The sequence below is a fragment of the Micromys minutus genome (assembly GCF_963924665.1).
Source record: "Micromys minutus genome assembly, chromosome: 2".
In the NCBI taxonomy this organism is placed as follows: domain Eukaryota; kingdom Metazoa; phylum Chordata; class Mammalia; order Rodentia; family Muridae; genus Micromys; species Micromys minutus.
Window position 1 is genome coordinate 78,590,039 of NC_137971.1, and position 19,463 is coordinate 78,609,501.

The 19,463-nt window shown below is 43.9% G+C and overlaps 2 protein-coding genes across 3 annotated transcripts; both read left to right on the forward strand.

The window, feature by feature from the left end:
* The first annotated feature begins 477 nt into the window (after positions 1 to 477).
* Positions 478 to 9,045, forward strand: ARL6IP1 (ARL6 interacting reticulophagy regulator 1). Its single transcript, XM_080913613.1, has 6 exons — positions 478 to 562; positions 2,732 to 2,865; positions 3,311 to 3,430; positions 6,362 to 6,479; positions 6,955 to 7,039; positions 7,481 to 9,045. The coding sequence occupies exons 1-6, from the start codon at positions 527 to 529 to the stop codon at positions 7,597 to 7,599; spliced, it is 612 nt and encodes a 203-aa protein (XP_080769739.1). The 5' UTR covers positions 478 to 526; the 3' UTR covers positions 7,600 to 9,045.
* A 3,491-nt stretch (positions 9,046 to 12,536) lies between these two features.
* RPS15A (ribosomal protein S15a) lies at positions 12,537 to 18,853 on the forward strand. Of its 2 annotated transcripts, none has more exons than XM_080911645.1 (5): positions 12,537 to 12,561; positions 13,414 to 13,551; positions 13,800 to 13,879; positions 17,927 to 18,012; positions 18,726 to 18,853. In XM_080911645.1, the coding sequence occupies exons 2-5, from the start codon at positions 13,419 to 13,421 to the stop codon at positions 18,817 to 18,819; spliced, it is 393 nt and encodes a 130-aa protein (XP_080767771.1). In that variant the 5' UTR covers positions 12,537 to 12,561; positions 13,414 to 13,418; the 3' UTR covers positions 18,820 to 18,853. The 2 variants fall into 2 exon arrangements, with proteins under 2 accessions (XP_080767771.1, XP_080767770.1); XM_080911644.1 differs by having other exon boundaries at positions 12,549 to 12,626.
* Positions 18,854 to 19,463: the final 610 nt, after the last annotated feature.

Below are 19,463 nucleotides of genomic sequence, written 5' to 3' on the forward strand. Positions count from 1 at the left end.
ACTAGGCACAGGTAACGCTCAGTGGGGCCGCCAGTTTTCCAGGCAGCAGGTGCCACAGGAACCTAAAGCATCCTTTGCCCTCCGCAGAGGACGCCACTGCGCATCCTCCACTCAGCTGAGCAGACCGGCGCCTCCGCGGTTTTGAGATTCCGCGGGAGACAGCTAAGGACTAGAGAGGTCCCAAGGTTCAGGAAGCCCTGGGTGAGAAACTAGCGATGGCAGTTGAACCGCTTCCTTCCGCCCCGCCTCCCGCGGGCCATACCCCTGCGCTCTGATTGGTCAGAGTCTTACGGCTCCGCGCAGCTTCACTCTCCTTTGACCTGGATTTCAAGTCATGCGCTAGCTGCCGGTTGGCCTGGTTTCCCAGAAGCCGGAGTGCGGCCTACCCAATGAGGAGCGAGTTTCGCGAGGGCTGTCGGGAAAGGCAGCTAGCCTATATAAGCAGTCTGCGGGGCGTTCACCCGCGCTCGGGTTGCCTTGCTGGTGTCTGTGCAGTACGCTCGTTGTTAACCGCGCGTCTGGAACGATGGCGGAGGGGGATAACCGCAGCAGCAACCTACTGGTGAGTTGCGGTGATCAGTATGTCCCCGGATCTTCCGGATGGACCCTCTGGCCTCGACGGACTACAGAGACAGCCAGGCCTGATCCTGTGACTCCCTGCCCATCTCTACGGTGGTGATCTCTGCTGCCGATCCCCAACGTCCCCCGGGGAGTGTGCATGAGGAAGTGTGAAAAAGGGGGCTGTGGCTAGAAGGAACCTGGGTAGCAGGTTGGGACACTTGGCCGCCAGGGGCCTTGTCTAGCGCTCCTGGTCAGGCCGGAGACCTACCTGTTTTGCCCTCTGATCTTAATCTCATGTTCCGTAGATGTAGTCATGATTCTTTTTCCCCTAAAACTTGGCGCAAGGATGGAGGGTCAAAGGGCTGCTACAGGGAATTAGTTTATTGCTGACAGAGAATTAGTTGGAGCTGGCTGGTTGGAGTTCACCGCAGGAAGCTGAAAACGGGTTCTGCGGAAAGGACAGTGAGAGATCCTGGCACTTGCCTGGGAACTGGTGAGGGACTCACAGGACTGGATGCATGGATTTGGAGGAGGGCACATTTGCTTCGTTACAGGTTTTTGTCTTTTAAGGCTGGGTTTTCGTGGAGCCTGATCTATCGAGGTTAACCTTGTGTTTGTTATCCTCCTGTCACCACCTCTCAAGTTCTGGGATTACAGTTGCCCATCACCAGGCCCTGCTAGTTTTATTTATTTTTTTTAACTTTAAAAATTTTAACTGCATCACCTAGGCAAGAACAAAAGATCTTTATTTTCTTCTTCCCTGTATTGTCATTCCCCAGAAAAGGTATACCATATCAGAAATGAAAAGAGCAATCAGCTTTTAACCCTGCTTTTTCATGCCTAACAGCCGACAAGTGACTTTTGGGACAGTTTTGATTGTGCAAGATTTTCAGTTCGTTTTCTTGTTTAGAGGTGCATGCCCTGTATCCTTAAGTTCCCTCTACACACACACACACACACACACACACACACACTACACAAGCAAACAATCTAGTAGAGATACTTGCCCTGTACCCTTCCCCTACACAATACACACATACCAGCAAACAGTCCTGTAAGAGGTTTAATTGCTGTACAAGGAAACTGTCTCAGGAGAGGGCCTGATCACTGTTTTCTTCAAAGCAGTATCATTTCAAGGAGAGAAAGCCATTAGCCTTCTATTTCCTGGATTTAAATCTATTAACCTCTTTGTGTCTCAGTTTCCTCATCTTAAAAGTAGAGGTTGTAAGAATATCATTTCCAGTTTTGAGGAGCATTGAAGTATAACATGTAAAATGTTTAGAATTTCTAGTGATGTCATAAGTACTTAGTCACACATTTCATCTTTACTAAAATTAGCCTGAACTGTTCTATCATTTGCATATTCTTGTGTATATGTGGTTCCTGGATGTTGAATCCAGGATTCTGCACAGACTGAAGCAACTGCCATGTTCTAATTTCCTTCCTTTACCGAAGTCCCTCTTAGGTTTAGGCCACAATAGCAATGGTAAAAGATATGCCTTTGACTAATTTTTGCATGCAGAAAAGTTAAGATTTAATTGAAATTCCATCATTAATGACGAGGAGCCATTATGGAGACCTTTTTAAGTGCTGAGCTCACATCATTTGGTTGGAATAGTTTTTCTTTATTCCACAGTCAGTGACTGCCAACAGTCAGAGTAATTCCATTATACAAAGAGCTATTTTAGAGATTTATGTACTTAGTGTTAAGGGAAAGGTTCTCCTGATGGATTTAGAAGGTCTTAAATCAATAAAATGACCAATCAACAGATCAATGCCAACCACTGAAATGAGCAAACATAGAATATTCAATTTAGTAATATTCTGAGCACTGCCTCATGACTCTGCGGGTGCATTTGGGGATATTAGTTAGCCATATTAAGCTCACTTTCATGAATATTGAAATATATTGTGACACCTTGGGAATATTATACATCATGGACATATGGCCCAGTGCTAAAGTGACCATTAAAACCAAGTCTTTCCCCTACCCATGGATTTTCTTGTCTGGTTCCAAAACTGTGGGTTTCTCATGACTCACCTGGTTTAAGATACCAGTTTTGTTAAGGGCATTTTATGTGTATCTGATGCCTTAGAAAGATTTTACTCTCTGAGCCATCAAGGTGTTGAGATTGGCAAAGTCACAGGCTTAACTGTTGATCCTGTGTAGGCTGTGGAGACTGCGAGTCTTGAAGAGCAGCTGCAAGGTTGGGGAGAGGTGATGCTGATGGCTGACAAGGTCCTCCGATGGGAAAGAGCCTGGTTCCCACCTGCCATCGTGGGTGTGGTCTCCCTGCTGTTCCTGTAAGTGAGAGATTCTATTGCTAAATGCTCAGAGGGTTCTTAGCCTCTGCTTAGAGAAGCTTTTGTAGTACATAATCCAAAAGGAATGCTTTCATTACAAGCAGCTTGCCCACTTTCTAGAATTTATAGTCCTTATGTAAAGTTGTAACTTAATACTGCTGAGTAAACCCCAGACACTCCAATTCTTGTGTTTCGACACTTGCTTTCTATTCTTTTCTAGTAAATATTGAGAGCTCCAGAGGTTTTGAACTATTGCTGTTTACATTAACCACCATAGCTGTGATGACATCATGCCACGGTTCCTCTAGAAAACCACTTGTGAGGAAATTAGAGAGGAGACAGCACCATCTCTGAGAAGCTGGGGGTGAAGGAGTGAACATCTTTGACTTGGAATAATGACTGCTGTGGTTCTTTAACCTTGGTTAATTTTCTTTGTTTTTGATAGGATTATCTATTATCTCGATCCATCTGTGCTGTCCGGTGTTTCCTGTTTTGTTATGTTTTTGTGCCTGGCTGACTACCTCGTTCCTATTCTAGCACCAAGGATTTTTGGCTCTAATAAATGGTAGGTGGCTCTGCATGATTAGTTGTCTAGCCATCAGATGTCTGCTGGGAGTTAAGTCATTGCTCTCATGTGAAGAATTTCATACCTGACTTCAAATGTATATCAAGAATTTTCAGTATAGTATCTCTGTAGTTTACTTTGGCAAAAACTTGCTTTTTTTGTTGTTTATTCATTTTATACCTTAAGTAAGGGCATTTTTTAAAGGTGATGTTTTAACTAAGAATTCCAGAACTCTTTTTTTTTTTTTAAACTACACATGTTTATTTGGGTGTGGGGCACATGCACCATAACATGCATGTGGAGATGAGGGCAACTTTCCAGAGTTTGTTCTCTGCCATATGTGGGTCTTGGGGATTGAACTCAAGTCAGAAGGTTTTGCAGCCTGTAGCCTAAGGCCCTCAGTGGCCCTTGAACTCAGTTTGTTTAAATGTGTTTCTTTGATATGTATGAGTCCTTGCCTGTGTGTACACTTGGGGACAATCTCTAGTCAAGCAAGGTCAGTGGCTCATTCTCTTGTTAAATGTTTTACACTGTGTGGTCTCCAACTTTCCTCAGACACAATATTGGGTCATTATGGCAGCTTAAAGGCAGGTTGAGGGACACCCCAGGTTCTTGTTCTTCACTGGTGCACCTTTTAATTCCTGCACTTGGGAGACAGGCTAGCAGGTCTGAGTTCAAGGCCAGCCTGGTCTACAGATCAAGTTTTAGTGTAGTATGGGATGCACAGAGAAACCTGAAAAAAAAACCATACTTGTAGAGGTTATTAGACTTGTAAACTTGATCTTTTGAGCTACTAATCCCAATACATTGGATGACAAAAATTGTGAAATTAAGGCCAGAGTGGGCCACAAGCACATAACAAACTCTGGGCTTGGCTTGGCTACATAGACATACTCTGTTACAAACACACGCAGTGCTCCTCTGCACCCTCTAAAACAAACCAAGAGGGATGTTATGTTTACGGTTGAGTGAGGGGTACATTGAGGCATTGCAGGGGTGTATTCTGAGTAGATGAGAGTGGGTGCTACTGTTGGATACACATGAGCTGTTGATTTCAGTTTTACCATTTTCAAATGGTTGCTTATGATGTCCTAAAATTGTAGTTAAGTGGTTAAGGATTGCATTAGTAACTCTTTGAACTTTCTGTGGAATGTTGGCTTTCTCAGTTTTGTTCCATAAATGGAGCCAGGCACTGGAGGTGTAGCTCAGTATTTAGAGTGCTTGCCCAGAACACATGGTACCCTGACTTCTGTTCTCAGCTAGAGGAATGAAAAAGCACATAATGAACAGAGTAGATTTCTCTCTTATCAGCTGACATATTCAGTGTCTTGCTTGTACTCTTTTATTTTTTTTTATCCAAATGACAGCAACTTACATAATCTGTAGAAAATGGGAGCTTTTAATGTGTGCCTTCCATATCTTTAAGAACAAATTCACATAATTTGGGGGAGTTAGATTAAACTCTGGTTTAAGTAAGCATGTTTCTTTAAAGAATAATGGATCAGTGTTAGATTTGTTATTCAAACTGCTTTTACCTTGCCTTGAGGAATCAATGCCTTTGTATTTGGGGAAGTTTATGACCTTGGCATTAGCCAGACATCAGTCCACTGACTCCTAATCCTAGAGGAAAATCTTCAGAGAATAAACAGTGTTAGTAGCATCAGTGGAACAAGTCTCTGCTTTGATTATCTGGTATGATGCTGTGGGAAAAAAGGGGACACTAGCCACCGCCTAGCCTTGACCATGGACAGCTTGGATGATCTAAGAAATTCTCCCACAATTGCTGCACTTGCCAGGCTAGCACTAGAGGAGAGGGCAGCATGGTCCTCAGCATGGGTCCTGTTTAGTACTGGACCTGTGCCATGAAAATAACATAGATAGACTAGAAATGAGAAAAATAGGGCTTTGTTAGAGAGGCCTGTCATTTTTTTACTGCTGCTTGGTTTAGTGCTTGTTTGCGTTTTTTCTTCCTGGGTCTGAGTTTATAATGAATTTGAAACTGGGCTGATCTTAAAGTAAGAAGAGTGTGTGCGTGTGTGCTCCTTCACCCATGTACACCTGCCCACTTGCACGTATACCTTAGCACATGTAGAAGTCAGGGCAATTTATTACAGTATGCTTCTCTCCTCCATAGGGTTCTAGGAATCACACTCAGGTCCCCAGGCTTGGCAGTAAGCATCTTTATCTTCTGAGCTGTCTCGCTGACCTGGTGTAGAAGTTATTCTCCTCCAGCTACTAAGATACAGCTGCTTGGAGCCCTGGTGGGCACAGCTGGGCACAGTGCAAGATTCAGACTATTAGAAGTATGTCCACAGGGGCTGGTGAGGTGGGTCAGACAGTAAAGGTGCAAGCCACCAAGCCTGATTACCTGAATTTGGAACCTGGGGCCCACATGGTGAAAGGAGAGAGCCAACTCCCACTGCAAGCAAGCACTTAACAAAACGTGTCATGCGCTTATACACGTATGTACACTCAAACGTAAAATGTAAAGAAAGAATATGTACATGGGCATACTCTATGTAAAACATAAGCCTGTTTTGCTCTTCTTTAGGAGACCTGAATTTAATTCCCAACATTCAACAACTGTAACTCCAGTTCCAGGGACTTTAATGCTCTTCTGGCTTCTGCAAGTACCAGGCACAGCATACATGTGATGTATAGATGTAGGCAAAACACTTATGCACATAAAGTAACAAGTTTTAAATGTGAAGGTACCTTCCTATGTCCTTGGCCCTTGGGAGGTAGAGGCAGGAGGGTCACGAGTCTTACCTGTTAGCTCATGCCTGTAGTCCTAGGCAGTGCTGAGACAGACTACCTGATGGTGATTTCAGAGGCAGCTAAAGAATAAGATTCTGCCTTAGGAAAATGAACTAAGTAAATAAATTGTACTATAGCCATTTACTTATAACAAAAAGAGAATCCCTTTTCTAGGACCACTGAACAGCAGCAAAGATTCCATGAAATCTGCAGTAATCTAGTAAAAACTCGACGCAGAGCTGTGGGCTGGTGGAAACGCCTCTTTTCGCTAAAGGAAGAAAAGCCTAAAATGGTATTTTTTTTTTTTTTAAATTACTGAATGTGAAGCAAAATCACTGATATCAGCCTACTGACAGCATTGTTAGGAATAAAGTTCAATACTTACTACTTCTTTGTGTAATGCTGACTTAGAAATTTTATATCTTAGCTTTGGTTTTGGTGGGAACTTGCTAACTGGAAAGGTAGCATAGTTTATATTGTAAGTATTAATCTATATAGGCATAGAAATTCTAAGAAGAAATGGATTTACATTTTATAAAAGAAAATTGTTAAAAAATAGTATTCTTCCCAGCCTTTAAAAGAAAACTGTTTAAACTGCCACATGAAGCTGGTGTGTGTTGGATAGCATGACCTTTGGACCTCTGTAGAGTGTTGGGGCAAGCCTGCGTGCTGTGGGTACCTCTCACAGTGTAGAGTGCTCATGCTTGGGAGTCGCCCTGGTCAGTCTGCCGCTGGGAGCTGACAAGTTTTACTCTCTTTGTTGCCAGTACTTCATGACCATGATCATTTCTCTTGCTGCGGTGGCTTGGGTGGGACAGCAAGTTCACAACCTGCTTCTCACCTACCTGATTGGTAAGTCATTGAAGAAACATCACACAGGCACCTTAGCAGGGATGTAGTCAGTGGATAGATGGAGTATTCCCAGCTCACAGCAGCCTAATGACTCCAGTCTCTCTTCTGGTATTTGTGGGCACTGGGCACACATGTAGTACACATATATACATATAGGCAAATCACTTGTGTATACACAGAAAACAAAAATCTTAAGGAAAAAAAGACTGGCCCTGTTTTCCCGGAGTTCATTGGAGCCCTGTAGGAAGCCCTTTAGGAAGCGAACAAAGAGGACTAGCTGTAGGCGTGAGCGTGACTGCACATTCGGGAGGCACTCTGGCTGCAGTGTTGGGCTGAATCCTGATCTTCTGTGTCACTTTGTCCACAGTCCGCCTGCTTTCAACTGTGGTCATCTTCAGAGAGTTAAATGCTGTCTCCTCAACTTTTTCTTTTTTTCCCTAGTGACTTTTGTGCTGTTGCTTCCTGGACTAAACCAACATGGAATCATTTTGAAGTACATTGGAATGGCCAAAAGGGAGATAAACAAGCTTCTCAAGCAGAAAGAAAAGAAGAATGAGTAGTGTGGCTGCCCTGGAGTGTGCCTGGCCCTGGGAACAGTTTCCAGTGCTGTCTGGACACTGAAATGTGACAGTGGCTCTTTCCTCCCTTCACTCTGCCCTTGCTAATTGAGATTCTCACAGGCCAGGCCTTGTGCTGTGTCTAGTGCCAGGTGTAGCTGGGTACATTCCCGTCAGTATGACTTGTTTTATTGAACTTTTATTTTTGACAACTTCCTTTAAAATACTAAAGTGGTGGACTTTGCTGTTCTGTACAGTGAACTGTGACTTTGCATAATTGTTGATGTTTGCTTTAGCTGTATTCAAGGTAGTGGTCTGTGGCTACAGGAAGCCGGTTCTACTGTCTGCTTTCACAGTCTGCTTCACCAACTGTCTCGTGAGGACAGAGATCAGGTTTACCACTTCTGATGAAGAGACCACTTAAGATTCATTCCTGATTTTTCCACTGTGGGAGAATACCCATGGAGTCAGATTAATTCCACACCCTAGTGTGTGTAAGCTCCTCTTGTACAAAACGCAGCAGTTTCAGGGAGCATTGCCCCTTTGTTCCCGTGAGGAATCTGACAGGCTTTGACTGGCCTCTCATTCCCTTTCCACTGCTTCTGCTTCGGGTTAGTCCTAGTCCATAACGGCTTGTGAGCAGCAGGCTTCCAGAAGATTGTGTTTGGGGATTTTAGCACTGTCTTTGTTCCAGATTTTCAGCTGACTTAAAATGCTTGTGACTTTACTGTAAGCCAGCCAGGGATAAAAGTATCTTTTGTTTGCTGAGTAGAAAACTAGATTATCTATTATTTAAAACCAGAAGAAAAAGGCTATAAAAACCTGGAAAAATCTCATTTATTTTAATAGTATTGGCTCTATTTCAGTCACTCCAGCTTTGCACTTGAGAAACAGTGTTTACTGGTGTTTGACTTTCCCCTTGACATTTCTCAGAAAAATGCAGGGCTGCAGCTGAGAGCAGACTGCTGATTGGTGACTGGTCTGCATAGCTTTTGCAACTCCTTAAGCTTACTGTGATCTCCTGCCCTCTCAGTAGGTAGGCTTTAGAGCAGTTGAAATCTGTAGAACCGAACCTCTGAGGGCCAAAATAGTACACCTTCGGGAACAACTCCTTAGCCCATGAACTAGCTGTAACATAGTTTGTGGATTCATTGCACTGATGCTGTGAGGCCTGGACCTGTCTGTGTCCGCCTCTCTTCACTCACCTCCCTCACACTGTAAGCAGTGGTGCCTGTTGTAGCATGTGTGTGTTTGGTTTTTAATGTTTCATGACACCCACTTTGATTTTACATGTTTTCTTGTAAATAAGCCTGCCTTCCTACCTGTATGTATGTGTGTGTGTGACTAATACATGTTCTACCAGTTAACTACTTTGGCAGTTTTAATCATTTCTTCTACTTTGTTTTGTGGTAAAAGGGGGGGAAATTAAAAGTTGGAACCTCTGTCTCACTTCCTTGTTAACTGTTTGAGTTTATTAATCTGACTAGTGACCTCCCTGTTGTTATTACAGCTCCCTAAGGTATACCATGTCAGATGGAAAGGAAAAACGCTGATGAGGGGTTCCTAAGATAAGAGGGAGGGGCCAGCAGGGGCCAGTAGAGGCTCAAAAGAGCATGCACTTATGCTTCTAAAGCAGGTGGCTAATAATCATCAGGAGGTGACATTTGTTTGCCTTTTAAAATTTGACCTGAAGGTTGGGTGTTATAACTTGGGGTCTCATTGGGAACAGGCTTTATTTACCCTTAAGCACATGGATCCTTTTCTGGAGGTTCAAGCAAAGACTGTCACAAATCCTGTGGCTTTGAAATTGCTGGCTTGTAATATTTTCAGGCCAGCCTTGATTTCGTGGGAAGATTTCAAAAGTTCAAAATCACAAAAGGAAACACTGGTGGTAATTGTAATTGCTCAGATTAACTGCTCTGAGTGCCCTCTTGATCATTTTAAGACTCACATGGAGACATTAAGAAAGAGCTGGGCCAAGAAGGAAAAAATGGATCCTCAATGTTTCCCTGTGCCCTGTAGGTCTGGGGGCTTGTTAAAAAATTTTTTTGTTACATATAAATACACCATAGCTGTCTTCAGACACATCAGACCTCATTACAGAAGGTTGTGAGCCACCATGTGGTTGTTGGGATTTGAACTTGACCTTTGGAAGAGCAATAACCGCTGAGCCATCTCTCCAGCCCAGCTTTGGGTTTTTTTTAGACCGGCTTGTGTAAAGCCTGGGCTGGCCTTGGATTCCTGATCCTTCTGCCTTCACCTGGCACAGTCCTGTGTCAGTTCACCCAACCTAGTTTTTGAAAGTGTGTGTAGGGGTAGTTAAATGCCAGCGGCTCATCTTTCACCAGGTTCTAATTTGCCTCTAACAAATCACAAATATGAGTCAGTTTCTACAGGGTTCTTTTTTCCACTTTCCTCCAGCCCAGACACCTCAAATTTCTGACCAATTTCTACACAAATGCCCCCCAACCCCCACCTACCCCGTCCTCTAGGAGCTCATCAGCACAGAGCCATCTAGATGCTGTGGAACACCAAGACCACATAACAAGACACTGGAACCTGGTAGCCAGATCCCCACGAGACCTAACTAGTATCTCAAGACTAGTGTTAACTACCACCCCTCCTCACTGAGGCTTTGATCTGAATTCCTGAAGTGTTCTGATTGGGCCCATGTGTCTCATCTGTGAAATGGGTCTGTTAAGAGCTAAGCTTATGGAAGCACTTCCTCTAGAGAAGCTGTAGCAACTTTTCAGGTAACCTACATTCCCCAGAGCACTTCCTATTGCCACCTTGTGTGGCTGAGGCCCTGTCTTGATTAGCTATCTGGCTGCTCACTTTGCTCCTCGACTCCCAGTACCTGGCGCAAGAGTTGACACACGTTAGGCACTCAGATATCAGTTGAACAGTTAAAAGGGAGGATGTAGTATACAGAGAGATTATGAGCATTCTATGTCCCTCCTGTGGATAGTCCTTGAAAATGTTGGGACTGGAGAGATGGCTCAGCTGTTCAGAGCAGCTCTTCCAGAGGTCAATTCCCAACAACCACATGGTGGCTCACAACCATCTATAATGGGGATCTGATGCCCTCTTCTGGCCTGCAGGAAACATACACTCAAACATAAAATATATGCATAAATCTTTTCGGGGTGGTGGTGCACATCTTTAATCCCAGTACTCACCCTCTGAAGGCAGAGGTTGGTGAATCTCTGAATTCAAGGCTAGCTTGGTCTACAAAGTGAGTTCCAGGACAGCCAAGGCTATCCTGTCTTGGAGAAAATATGAAAATAAGAAAAAAAAAAAAAAAAAAAAAAGACCCCTGCCCCAAATTAGTAGGTGTTCTAACTGTAGCTTGCTGCTATGGTATTATTAAAGGAGTGTGTGCTGCACTTATTTAGGCAGCAGAACAAGGTAAGGCAACAAGAAGCTACTATGTCAAAGGAATTGGGAGACTGAGCCACAATTCGATGGTGAGTTTGATTGAGGTTAATGTGAAATACACGGACCTGTGCTCAAAATCCTTATAAACCTTGGGAAAGCCCGTGGTCTTTGTGTGGGATGTGTTATGACTGGGAAATGACGATTCCCCAGAGGTGAGAGGAGGTGGAAGGGACTCTAGCTGGCCCGAGCATGACAAAGATGACTCTGGTACGCCTTCCTCTTCTCCATTAGGTCACATCCCTAATGCTAGCCACCAAGGTCCCTTATTTGGTCACTTCCTCCTGAGGCTGACTACCAAGGTCCAGCTTTCAAAGGATTATGGTCCAGCAATCAAGAGTTGCCTTGTGGCTGCCCTAATTAACCTGTTGAATCAAAATTAAACACCACATCCTAACAAGTTTCCCCTTTTACTGTCATTTGCCTAAGGGCCACTTCTGTCTCCTCTCTATGCAGAGACAGTCCTTTGTGCCTCAGGACATATATCCTTTTCCTCCCTCTTCCTGTTCTCTTCTCCTCCCTCACCCTTTATCTCCTGTCTTTGTATTTTATTTCTTGTCCTTTGTTCCTCTGGGGGAAACAAATCTTTGTGCTGAGGACTTGGTCTTGTGCCAAATACTGGTGGGCATTGCCACATTCGTGTTGTCTCTTGTCCCCAAAGCTACGCTGAGGGTTGTATCATCCCTGTTTTAGAGATGGAGAAACTGATTTGTCCATTCATTTTATTCATCAGCTATGCATTGAGGGCCTACTATGTGGCAGATGCTTCTCCAGACTGTGTGAACAGTAATGAACAAGGCTTACTGAACCTCTGTTGGCTTGTAGCTTAATGGTCCAGGCTAGGAGACAATAGATTATTTCAGATGTAATCCCAGTTCCCAGGCATAATAGGAGGAGGAGGGGGAGGAGGAAGAAGAGGAGGAGGAGTAAGAGAAGGAGGAATACGAGAAAGAAAAGTGAACCATGGTAATACTTCCAGTTCAGAGGTTGAGTCAAGATTATCATGACTGGGAACAGCGTGGACTCCAAAACCCAAATTCAAACCAATCAAAACAACAAAAAAACCCGGTGAGGTGATACACGCCTTTAATCCCAGCACTAGGAGGGCAAGGCAGGCGGGGGTCAGAAGTCAGCCTCGCCTTCATCCTTCCAGCCCAGCCATAGCTACTTGGTGAGTTTCATTTTCTCAAACAAAACTAAACTCAAGAACCCGCGGTGGTGTAAATGCCAAAACCCTAGAGGCTGAGAGGCAGGAGGACTGCCGCGAGTTTCATACTACCCTGAGCTACAATGTAGGTCAAGACTCAGAGTTAAGAGCCCACCGTTTCCATTCTCAACCGCCTCTCCCAGAGAAGGCCCCGACCTTGCATTGATTGTTCTATAAGAAATCATTTCCATTTTTTGTTGTTGTTGTATTTTTTTCTTTTTTTGAGGGTGGGTGTAACCATAAAGTCTCGCGATAGTATTTCCGCTTCCCATGATTCCGTGCGTTTGCCCCTCCCACTTTCTTTCTGCCATCTTCTTTCGCCGGTGAGTGAGTGTTTGTGTAGCTCCGTGTTCATCCGTCCCGTATCTGCGCCATCCCCTTACCCCAGGTTCGTTTTCGGAGTCCCGCGGGCCAGTCGGTCCATGTCGGGGTCGTAGTTTCTGTCTGCCGGGGCCAGGGCTATGTGTAGCACCTTAGGGGAGCCGGTCCGCCGCAGCGGGCCGGGCTCGTCCGGGGCCGGCCGTGACGGTGGCCGGCGTGGTCCCTGTACTTTTCCTGTCTGCGGACGCTCTGGAGTTCCGAGTTCCACGCGGTCGTGGCCAGGGCTGGCACGGGGAATTCGGCTCAGCCACTCACTGCCAAGTTAGGGAACCGACTCTTGGCGCGTAAAATATGCTTTGGCAGCGTTCGGAGGAGCCGTGGAGGTAGCCTATACGTCGTGGCCGTGCAAGAGGCAGTTCGGGTTCCCTGTCACGTAATGTCCTCTGCTCCCGGAAGGGATTTTTTAAAAATGTAAAGTGGTTACCTGAAAATTAGTTCAGTCGCGTTAACCTCGGACACTCTCCTAACTTTGAAAATCTTGACAAATGGTACCGAACTTCCTCCTAATGACAGTCCCTCATCCCCAGTTTCGGTTTGGCTATCTACTGTGTAGTGAGTCTCGGCTTGTGTCAGTTTCTCTCGAGCTATTTGTGTGGTGGGGGTATGAATAGGAGTGTCTTGGAGGAATTCTGAAGAACAGTGTGCTGAACAGTCAGTAAATTGTAGTGAGTTTTTCCTGGGGGTTGGGAAGGTTGTTTTAGACGTATGAAAAGCTAATGGTGGGAGTAGGAAGGCAACTTTCAGAGGCATGATTGGGGGTTGATGGTAATAAACCCCGGCTTTTCTTTCCTCAGTCACCATGGTGCGAATGAATGTGCTGGCAGATGCTCTCAAGAGCATCAACAACGCTGAGAAGAGAGGCAAGCGCCAGGTCCTCATCAGGCCGTGTTCTAAGGTCATCGTTCGGTTCTTAACTGTGATGATGAAGCACGGTGAGTATTGGCGGCCTGGGTTTTTGACAGTGCTGGACCCTGGGAGGGAGGGCAAGTAATTCTAGAAAAGATCTTGATGCTAACTCCAAAATATTATATGATTGATACGTAGCTTTCAGAATTCTGATGCAGAGAACCAGATGAGAGAAAAATGTATCTAGTAGGCAGAAAAGCAGTGTTGGGGGTGGGGTATAAAGGTTTAGGTCTGAAGTTGATGACTGGTTTGATGCTAGTCACTTGTTTTATAGGATACATTGGTGAATTCGAGATCATTGATGATCACAGGGCTGGGAAGATCGTTGTGAACCTCACAGGAAGGTTGAACAAGGTAAGATTCGGGTTGTCTCTTTAAAGAGACAGCTCTTAATTCTCAAATTACAGCTGTCTGCAACTTAACAGTGTTATCATCCTTGCTCCACAACTCCAGTTTAAGGATTGGCAAGTTTATGCTTTTGTTTCAATACCCACATTTCACTTGTTTGGTACCTGCTCAAATTATTGTTTGGTTTTGTATGGGATAGAGCTAAACTCTGGAAATTAACTCCATTGTTGACTACTGATTTCAGTAGCTTGAACTTTGGGTTACCATGGCTCAGTATATAAACAACTCAGTCTTGTACTGGAGGTGTACAGCATCTTTTTTTTTTTTTTTAAGAATTACGTCAAATTGTTGAATTAAAGGTATAAGATGTATGTGTCCAATGGTGTGTTGGTTTTTAATAAAATTGTTTTCTTGAATAAATAGCTAAACAGTAGGGTTCGTGGGTCTGTGTGTGTTTGGGTTGTAGCTGTCTGAAATCTAGGCTGCTTGTCAACATAGCTAAATACATCTATTTGATTCCTATCCTTCAGACTCCATGGTTTAATACCTGTTTGGGGGCAGTGTCAGTAAGCTAACCATGGAATGGCTGAGCTCTGTAGCTTTCTGATATGTAAGGAGTTTGAGTTCCTCTAGTCCTACCTGTATGACCCTTTCAGAGAAGTCATGGCCTAAGACCATCAGAAACACAGATACTTACATTTCATAACAGCAAAAGCAGTGAGTTACTACAACCTATATTAAATGGTTGTAGCATTAGAAAGGTTGAGAAACATGGCTCTAGTTCTGTGGTAAAACACCTCAGTGGCAGTAAAGTTGGTGAGGTTATTGATGCTGAAGATTTTTTCAAAATGTTCTCAATATCCAGAACTTGTTTCAATTTAAGTAACACTACTGTGTTACTAGTTGGTACCAGGGACTGGGATATTACTGTGATAGCCCTGACTATGCTTTTGTTGGGTAAAATTGGGATTTTGGGACTTTGGATTTGGAAAGCAGTGGAATGCTTTAAATGGGGCTTAAGGGGCTATTCTAGTAGGAATGTGGAAGATTTACTGAGAAGAATTTGAATTGTTCAGACCTGGCCCAATATGTTTTAGTGGAGAAGAACTTCTGTCTGTGGCCTAGAGACTGTTTTTGTATTTCTTTGAACAACATGGCAGCTTTTTGCCATTGTCTGAAGAGTCTGCTTGAGGCTAAGGTGAAGAGACTCAGATTAACTGTATTGACAAAAAAATGCCCATCACAGATTTTGTTCTCTGGTGTCATGAAAAACATTTTAAAAAATTATTTAAGGGGCTCATAACCATCTACAGTGTGATCTGTGCCTTCTGGTGTGTCTGGGGAGAACAACAGTGTACTCACAAAATATCTCTATTAAAAATTATTTATGTAATGTATATGAGTACACTGTAGCTGTCTTCAGACATACCAGAAGAGGGCATCAGATCCCATTACAGATGGTTGTGAGCCACCATGTGGTTGCTGGGAACTGAACTCAGGACCTCTGGAAGAGTAGTCAGTGTTCTTAACTGCAGTTCTCTTCAGCCTGCTGTTTGTGACTTTTGTGTCAAATCGGTCTCACCCAGCTAAATTTAGGTCTGGGCATGGCAAGGCCAGCCTGGGACAGTAAGTTGTGGGTGAAGAAAAAAGTCCAGGATTGGTAGACCACACTTTGAATCCCAGTGCTTAAGAGACAGACATGTAGATCTCTGAGTTCAGAGTCAGTCTACAGAAGAAGTTCCAGGATAGCCAAGCTTAGGCAGAGAAGATGTTGGAAAACAAAGCTGGTGATAATGAAATAGAACAAGGGGCCATGGTCCAGCCCCGGCAAGCAGCAGAATTCAGGCAGCTTTTGCCATGTGGCTTTGGCTTTAGAGTCCAGGATAGAAGGGATTACTGGGACAATTGATGCTGGTTAGTTGGAGCTTAGAAAAAATTAGTGATGATTACCGAAGACACTAGTATCACTGAAGTGAAATCTTCTGAGAAGTGTTATCTGAGAGCACAATGAAGCTATGTTGCAGAGATAGCTGAGGTTGTACCTGGTGCTGCAGCTGTATTTGATAATCTGAGTCACCCAGGTAGTACTGGTTCTGAAGGCATGGAGAGCAGCTCAGGCCTGGCACTGAGAGGCCATAGAAGGCTATTGGCAAAGGTGTAGCCTCAGTTATAGTTGACAACCCAGGACTGAAGGGGTTATGCAAGGAGTTGGGGATTTTAAAAGTGCTTTGACATCAGACATGGAGATGTATTTTAGAGTTTGCCCAGTTGGTTTCCTGTCTTGATACAGGGATTACAGTTAAGTGATCCCAGAAGAGATTGAATTTTGGACTTTTAACATTGTTGTGGCAGCTATAGACTATGGGGACTATAGAAGTTGGAAGTATTTTTCATTATGCTATGGCTAGATATGAACCCCATAGACACATGTGTTTGAACAAGGGGCCAGGGAGTGGCGCTATTAGGTGTGGCCTTGCAGTAGGTTTGTCATTGTGGGTGTGGGCTTCAGACCCTCCTAGCTGCCTGGAGATCAGTCTTCTAGTGGCCTTCAGATAAAGATGTAGAAGAGTTCCTGTACCAAGTCTGCCTGGATTCGTCCATGTTTCTGCTTTAATGATAGTCCATGTTTCTGCTTTAATGATAATGGACCAAACCTCTGGATGTGTAAGCCAGCCCCAATTAAAATTCCTCCTTATAAAAGTTGTCTTGGTCATGGTGTCTGTTTACATAAGACAACTGTTTCTGAGGTCTTTGATGGTAAAAAGTTGTCAAGATTAGTTTTGAGCCATTTGTTTTGTTTCTAATTATTCCAGTAAGAACACATCCCAGCTGTGCTTTAAAAGTGGGAGAATATCTGTCCTGTTTAGGTTTCCTGTTAGGAAGCTTTAGTGTCTAGCTCACGTCTCTGGCCAATTAGCTTGTAAGAGGTGGGAGAGCTTGTGTGGGTAGAGCAGCGTGTGGTCACTCTTAACTTTCCTGATTCCATGTAGGAGAGGTGAGTCTGTAAAGTTCTGGCTTTATCTCATTCCTACTTGTGCAAGGGTTGTGCTGGCTTCTCTGGAGAGAGTTTCACAGTTGGAGTTAAAGGTCTGGCTATAATTCATGACAGCCAGCAGATAGGATGTTGGAGCAGTGGAAGGATAGGGTCAGTAAATCTCCTTTAGGGAGGTAGCCTGGAGCTGTTCAAGGGCCTTTGTAAATTCTGTATTGTTCTGTATTAGCACCCTGGGTTATTGGGGATGCACAGGGCTATTGAGTGTGTAAACAGTGGGAGCCTTTTCTGTATCTGTCTATGTGCTCTGTTCTACTTGGTTCTATGGCTGAGGTCAGTGGTTAAAGTGGAACAGATGTATTGCAGCTTTTAGATTATAGGTTTATTGGTAGGTAATAAAACTTTAATGATGAATTGGGGGGAGGCTGCATGTGAATGGCAGGCTACTACTGAGCTGTAGCTCTCTTAAACTGTAGAAATACAATTTGATAGTAATTTTTCCTGGTCTCTGCTATATGATGCGATGCTTCATTCTGGGCTAGTTTTCCAGGTACAACTCTTGACTGTAAGTCATTCGGCCATACTTGGTTGACATGGCTCTTGTAGGCAAGTGTGGATGTACATACATGTTGTGAGGGTAATGTATGTATGCACTTGCTGGGACAGGGTCATATGTAGTGTAGGCTGTTCTAGAACTCAGTCTTCCTATCTCAACCTCTTGAGTACCAGGTTTCTAGGCATGTGCTGCCATGCTCTGTTGAATGTCATTTATGGAAAAAATATTTAAGATCTATTTATTATGTTATATATATATATATATATATATATATGTCAGAATAGGGTATCAGATGATTGTGAACTACCATGTGGTTGTTGGGAATTGAATCCATGACCTCTAGAAGAGCAACCAGTGCTCTGAACCATCTTTCCAGCCCTAGAAAAATTTTTATAGAGAGTAGGTACCTGTTAAATATGGGTGAATAGTTTAAATCAGTTGTGTTTAGCAGTTATGAAAGGCTTCTTTGGTAAAATGTGAATTTAATCTTTGGTTCCTTTTACAGTGTGGAGTTATAAGCCCTAGGTTTGATGTTCAACTCAAAGACCTAGAAAAATGGCAGAACAACCTGCTCCCATCACGGCAGTTTGGGTGAGTTTGCTTTCTCTATACGCTTAAAAGTCAGTGCTTTGAAAAGTTAGGATATGGCTGGACTTGAACTAAGGGTTCTTTGTTTTTGTAGGATCTATTCCTAATGAACTTGACTTAAGTACTTAAATTCTTTCATCCACGTGGGTCTAGAGAGGAACTTCAGATAGCAGCAAGCAGCCTTTACCTTTAAGCCATTTCATGGCTCAATACCTTTTGTTGGAGAGAGCTTCTTACTGATGTGGAACTCAGATTACCTGTTTCTTTCTCCAAAGTGTTAAGACTTACAGGCATGTGCCACCTTGCCTCTTTTTTTTTTAAAGCTTTATATATACAGCGTTCTGCCTGCATATATGCCTGCAGGCCAGAAGAGAGCACCAGATCTCACAGATGATTGTGAGCCACCATGTGGTTGCTGGGAATTGAGCCTAGGACCTCTCTGAAAGAACAGTTTTCTTAACCTATGAACTATATCTCTAGTCTCCTAATTTTTGTTTCATCTTAGTTGCCCCCAGTGATACTGGAAGTCAGAGCAGTGTGTAGTTGGAGCCTCTTATCTTTGGATCTAGGATTCATTCCTGCGCACTAGTCAGTCACCCACTTGCCTAGGCAGTAGCAGTCCATGTATATCTTCCCACGAAGGCAGGCACTGTCGGGTGGTGGTGAGCAGAGTGAAGCTTGGTAGTTGCTCACCAGTGTGCTTGTTTCTTCCATAGTTTCATTGTGCTGACAACCTCCGCTGGCATCATGGACCACGAAGAGGCAAGACGAAAACACACAGGAGGGAAAATCCTGGGATTCTTTTTTTAAATGTAAAACATAAATAAAAGGCTCTTGGACTATGCTCAGGGTCAGTCCTTTTGAATCTTTGTAGCAGCTGGTTGTGCTGACTGGTGACACTTCTGGTGATGCTCAACTGTGAGGTTTGATGTAGGTACTGAAAGAATGTCTGTTGTCTTCTGTGTGGCATTAAGCAAGCCCATTGTTGCATCACTCACCCCAAACTTGGGTTATGTGCCAGTAGCATCTGCATAGGTGGTTAATGACAGCATGGTCCCTTTAGTGTGCCTGGGATCTGGTTTGCCAACGAGAGGTATAGTTTCTGCCTGGGTCTTTGCCTGTAGCTCCCTTTCTTCACTCAGACTTGGTAGACTTTGGTATTTGTCACAGTGTTGACTTACCTTCATCCCTGAAAAATGTCATTTCTTGGGTATCAAGGCTCAATCTGAAAGATAATTTAGTCATTTAGAGGTATAGGTCATTTTCATAGCCTAGGTTCAGAAATCATACAGAGGTTGACAAAGCTGATAAGAAGGCTTGGAGCTTGAGTTGGGTTCCCAGGTAATTCCAGGGGATCCATCTGCCTTGCCTCCCAGATTTAAAGGTAAGTGCCACCGTGCCCATCATGGTGACTTGTTAACTCTGTTACTGTGGAAAATCCATTGAATGAAACA

Coding starts and splice junctions, on each gene's coding strand:
- ARL6IP1 (XM_080913613.1), top strand. CDS start 527: ATGGCGGAGGGGGATAACCGCAGCAGCAACCTACTG. Junction 563..2,731: donor ACCGCAGCAGCAACCTACTG/GTGAGTTGCGGT, acceptor GATCCTGTGTAG/GCTGTGGAGACTGCGAGTCT. Junction 2,866..3,310: donor GTGGTCTCCCTGCTGTTCCT/GTAAGTGAGAGA, acceptor TGTTTTTGATAG/GATTATCTATTATCTCGATC.
- RPS15A (XM_080911645.1), top strand. CDS start 13,419: ATGGTGCGAATGAATGTGCTGGCAGATGCTCTCAAGAGCATCAACAAC. Junction 13,552..13,799: donor AACTGTGATGATGAAGCACG/GTGAGTATTGGC, acceptor CTTGTTTTATAG/GATACATTGGTGAATTCGAG. Junction 18,013..18,725: donor CTCCCATCACGGCAGTTTGG/GTGAGTTTGCTT, acceptor TTTCTTCCATAG/TTTCATTGTGCTGACAACCT.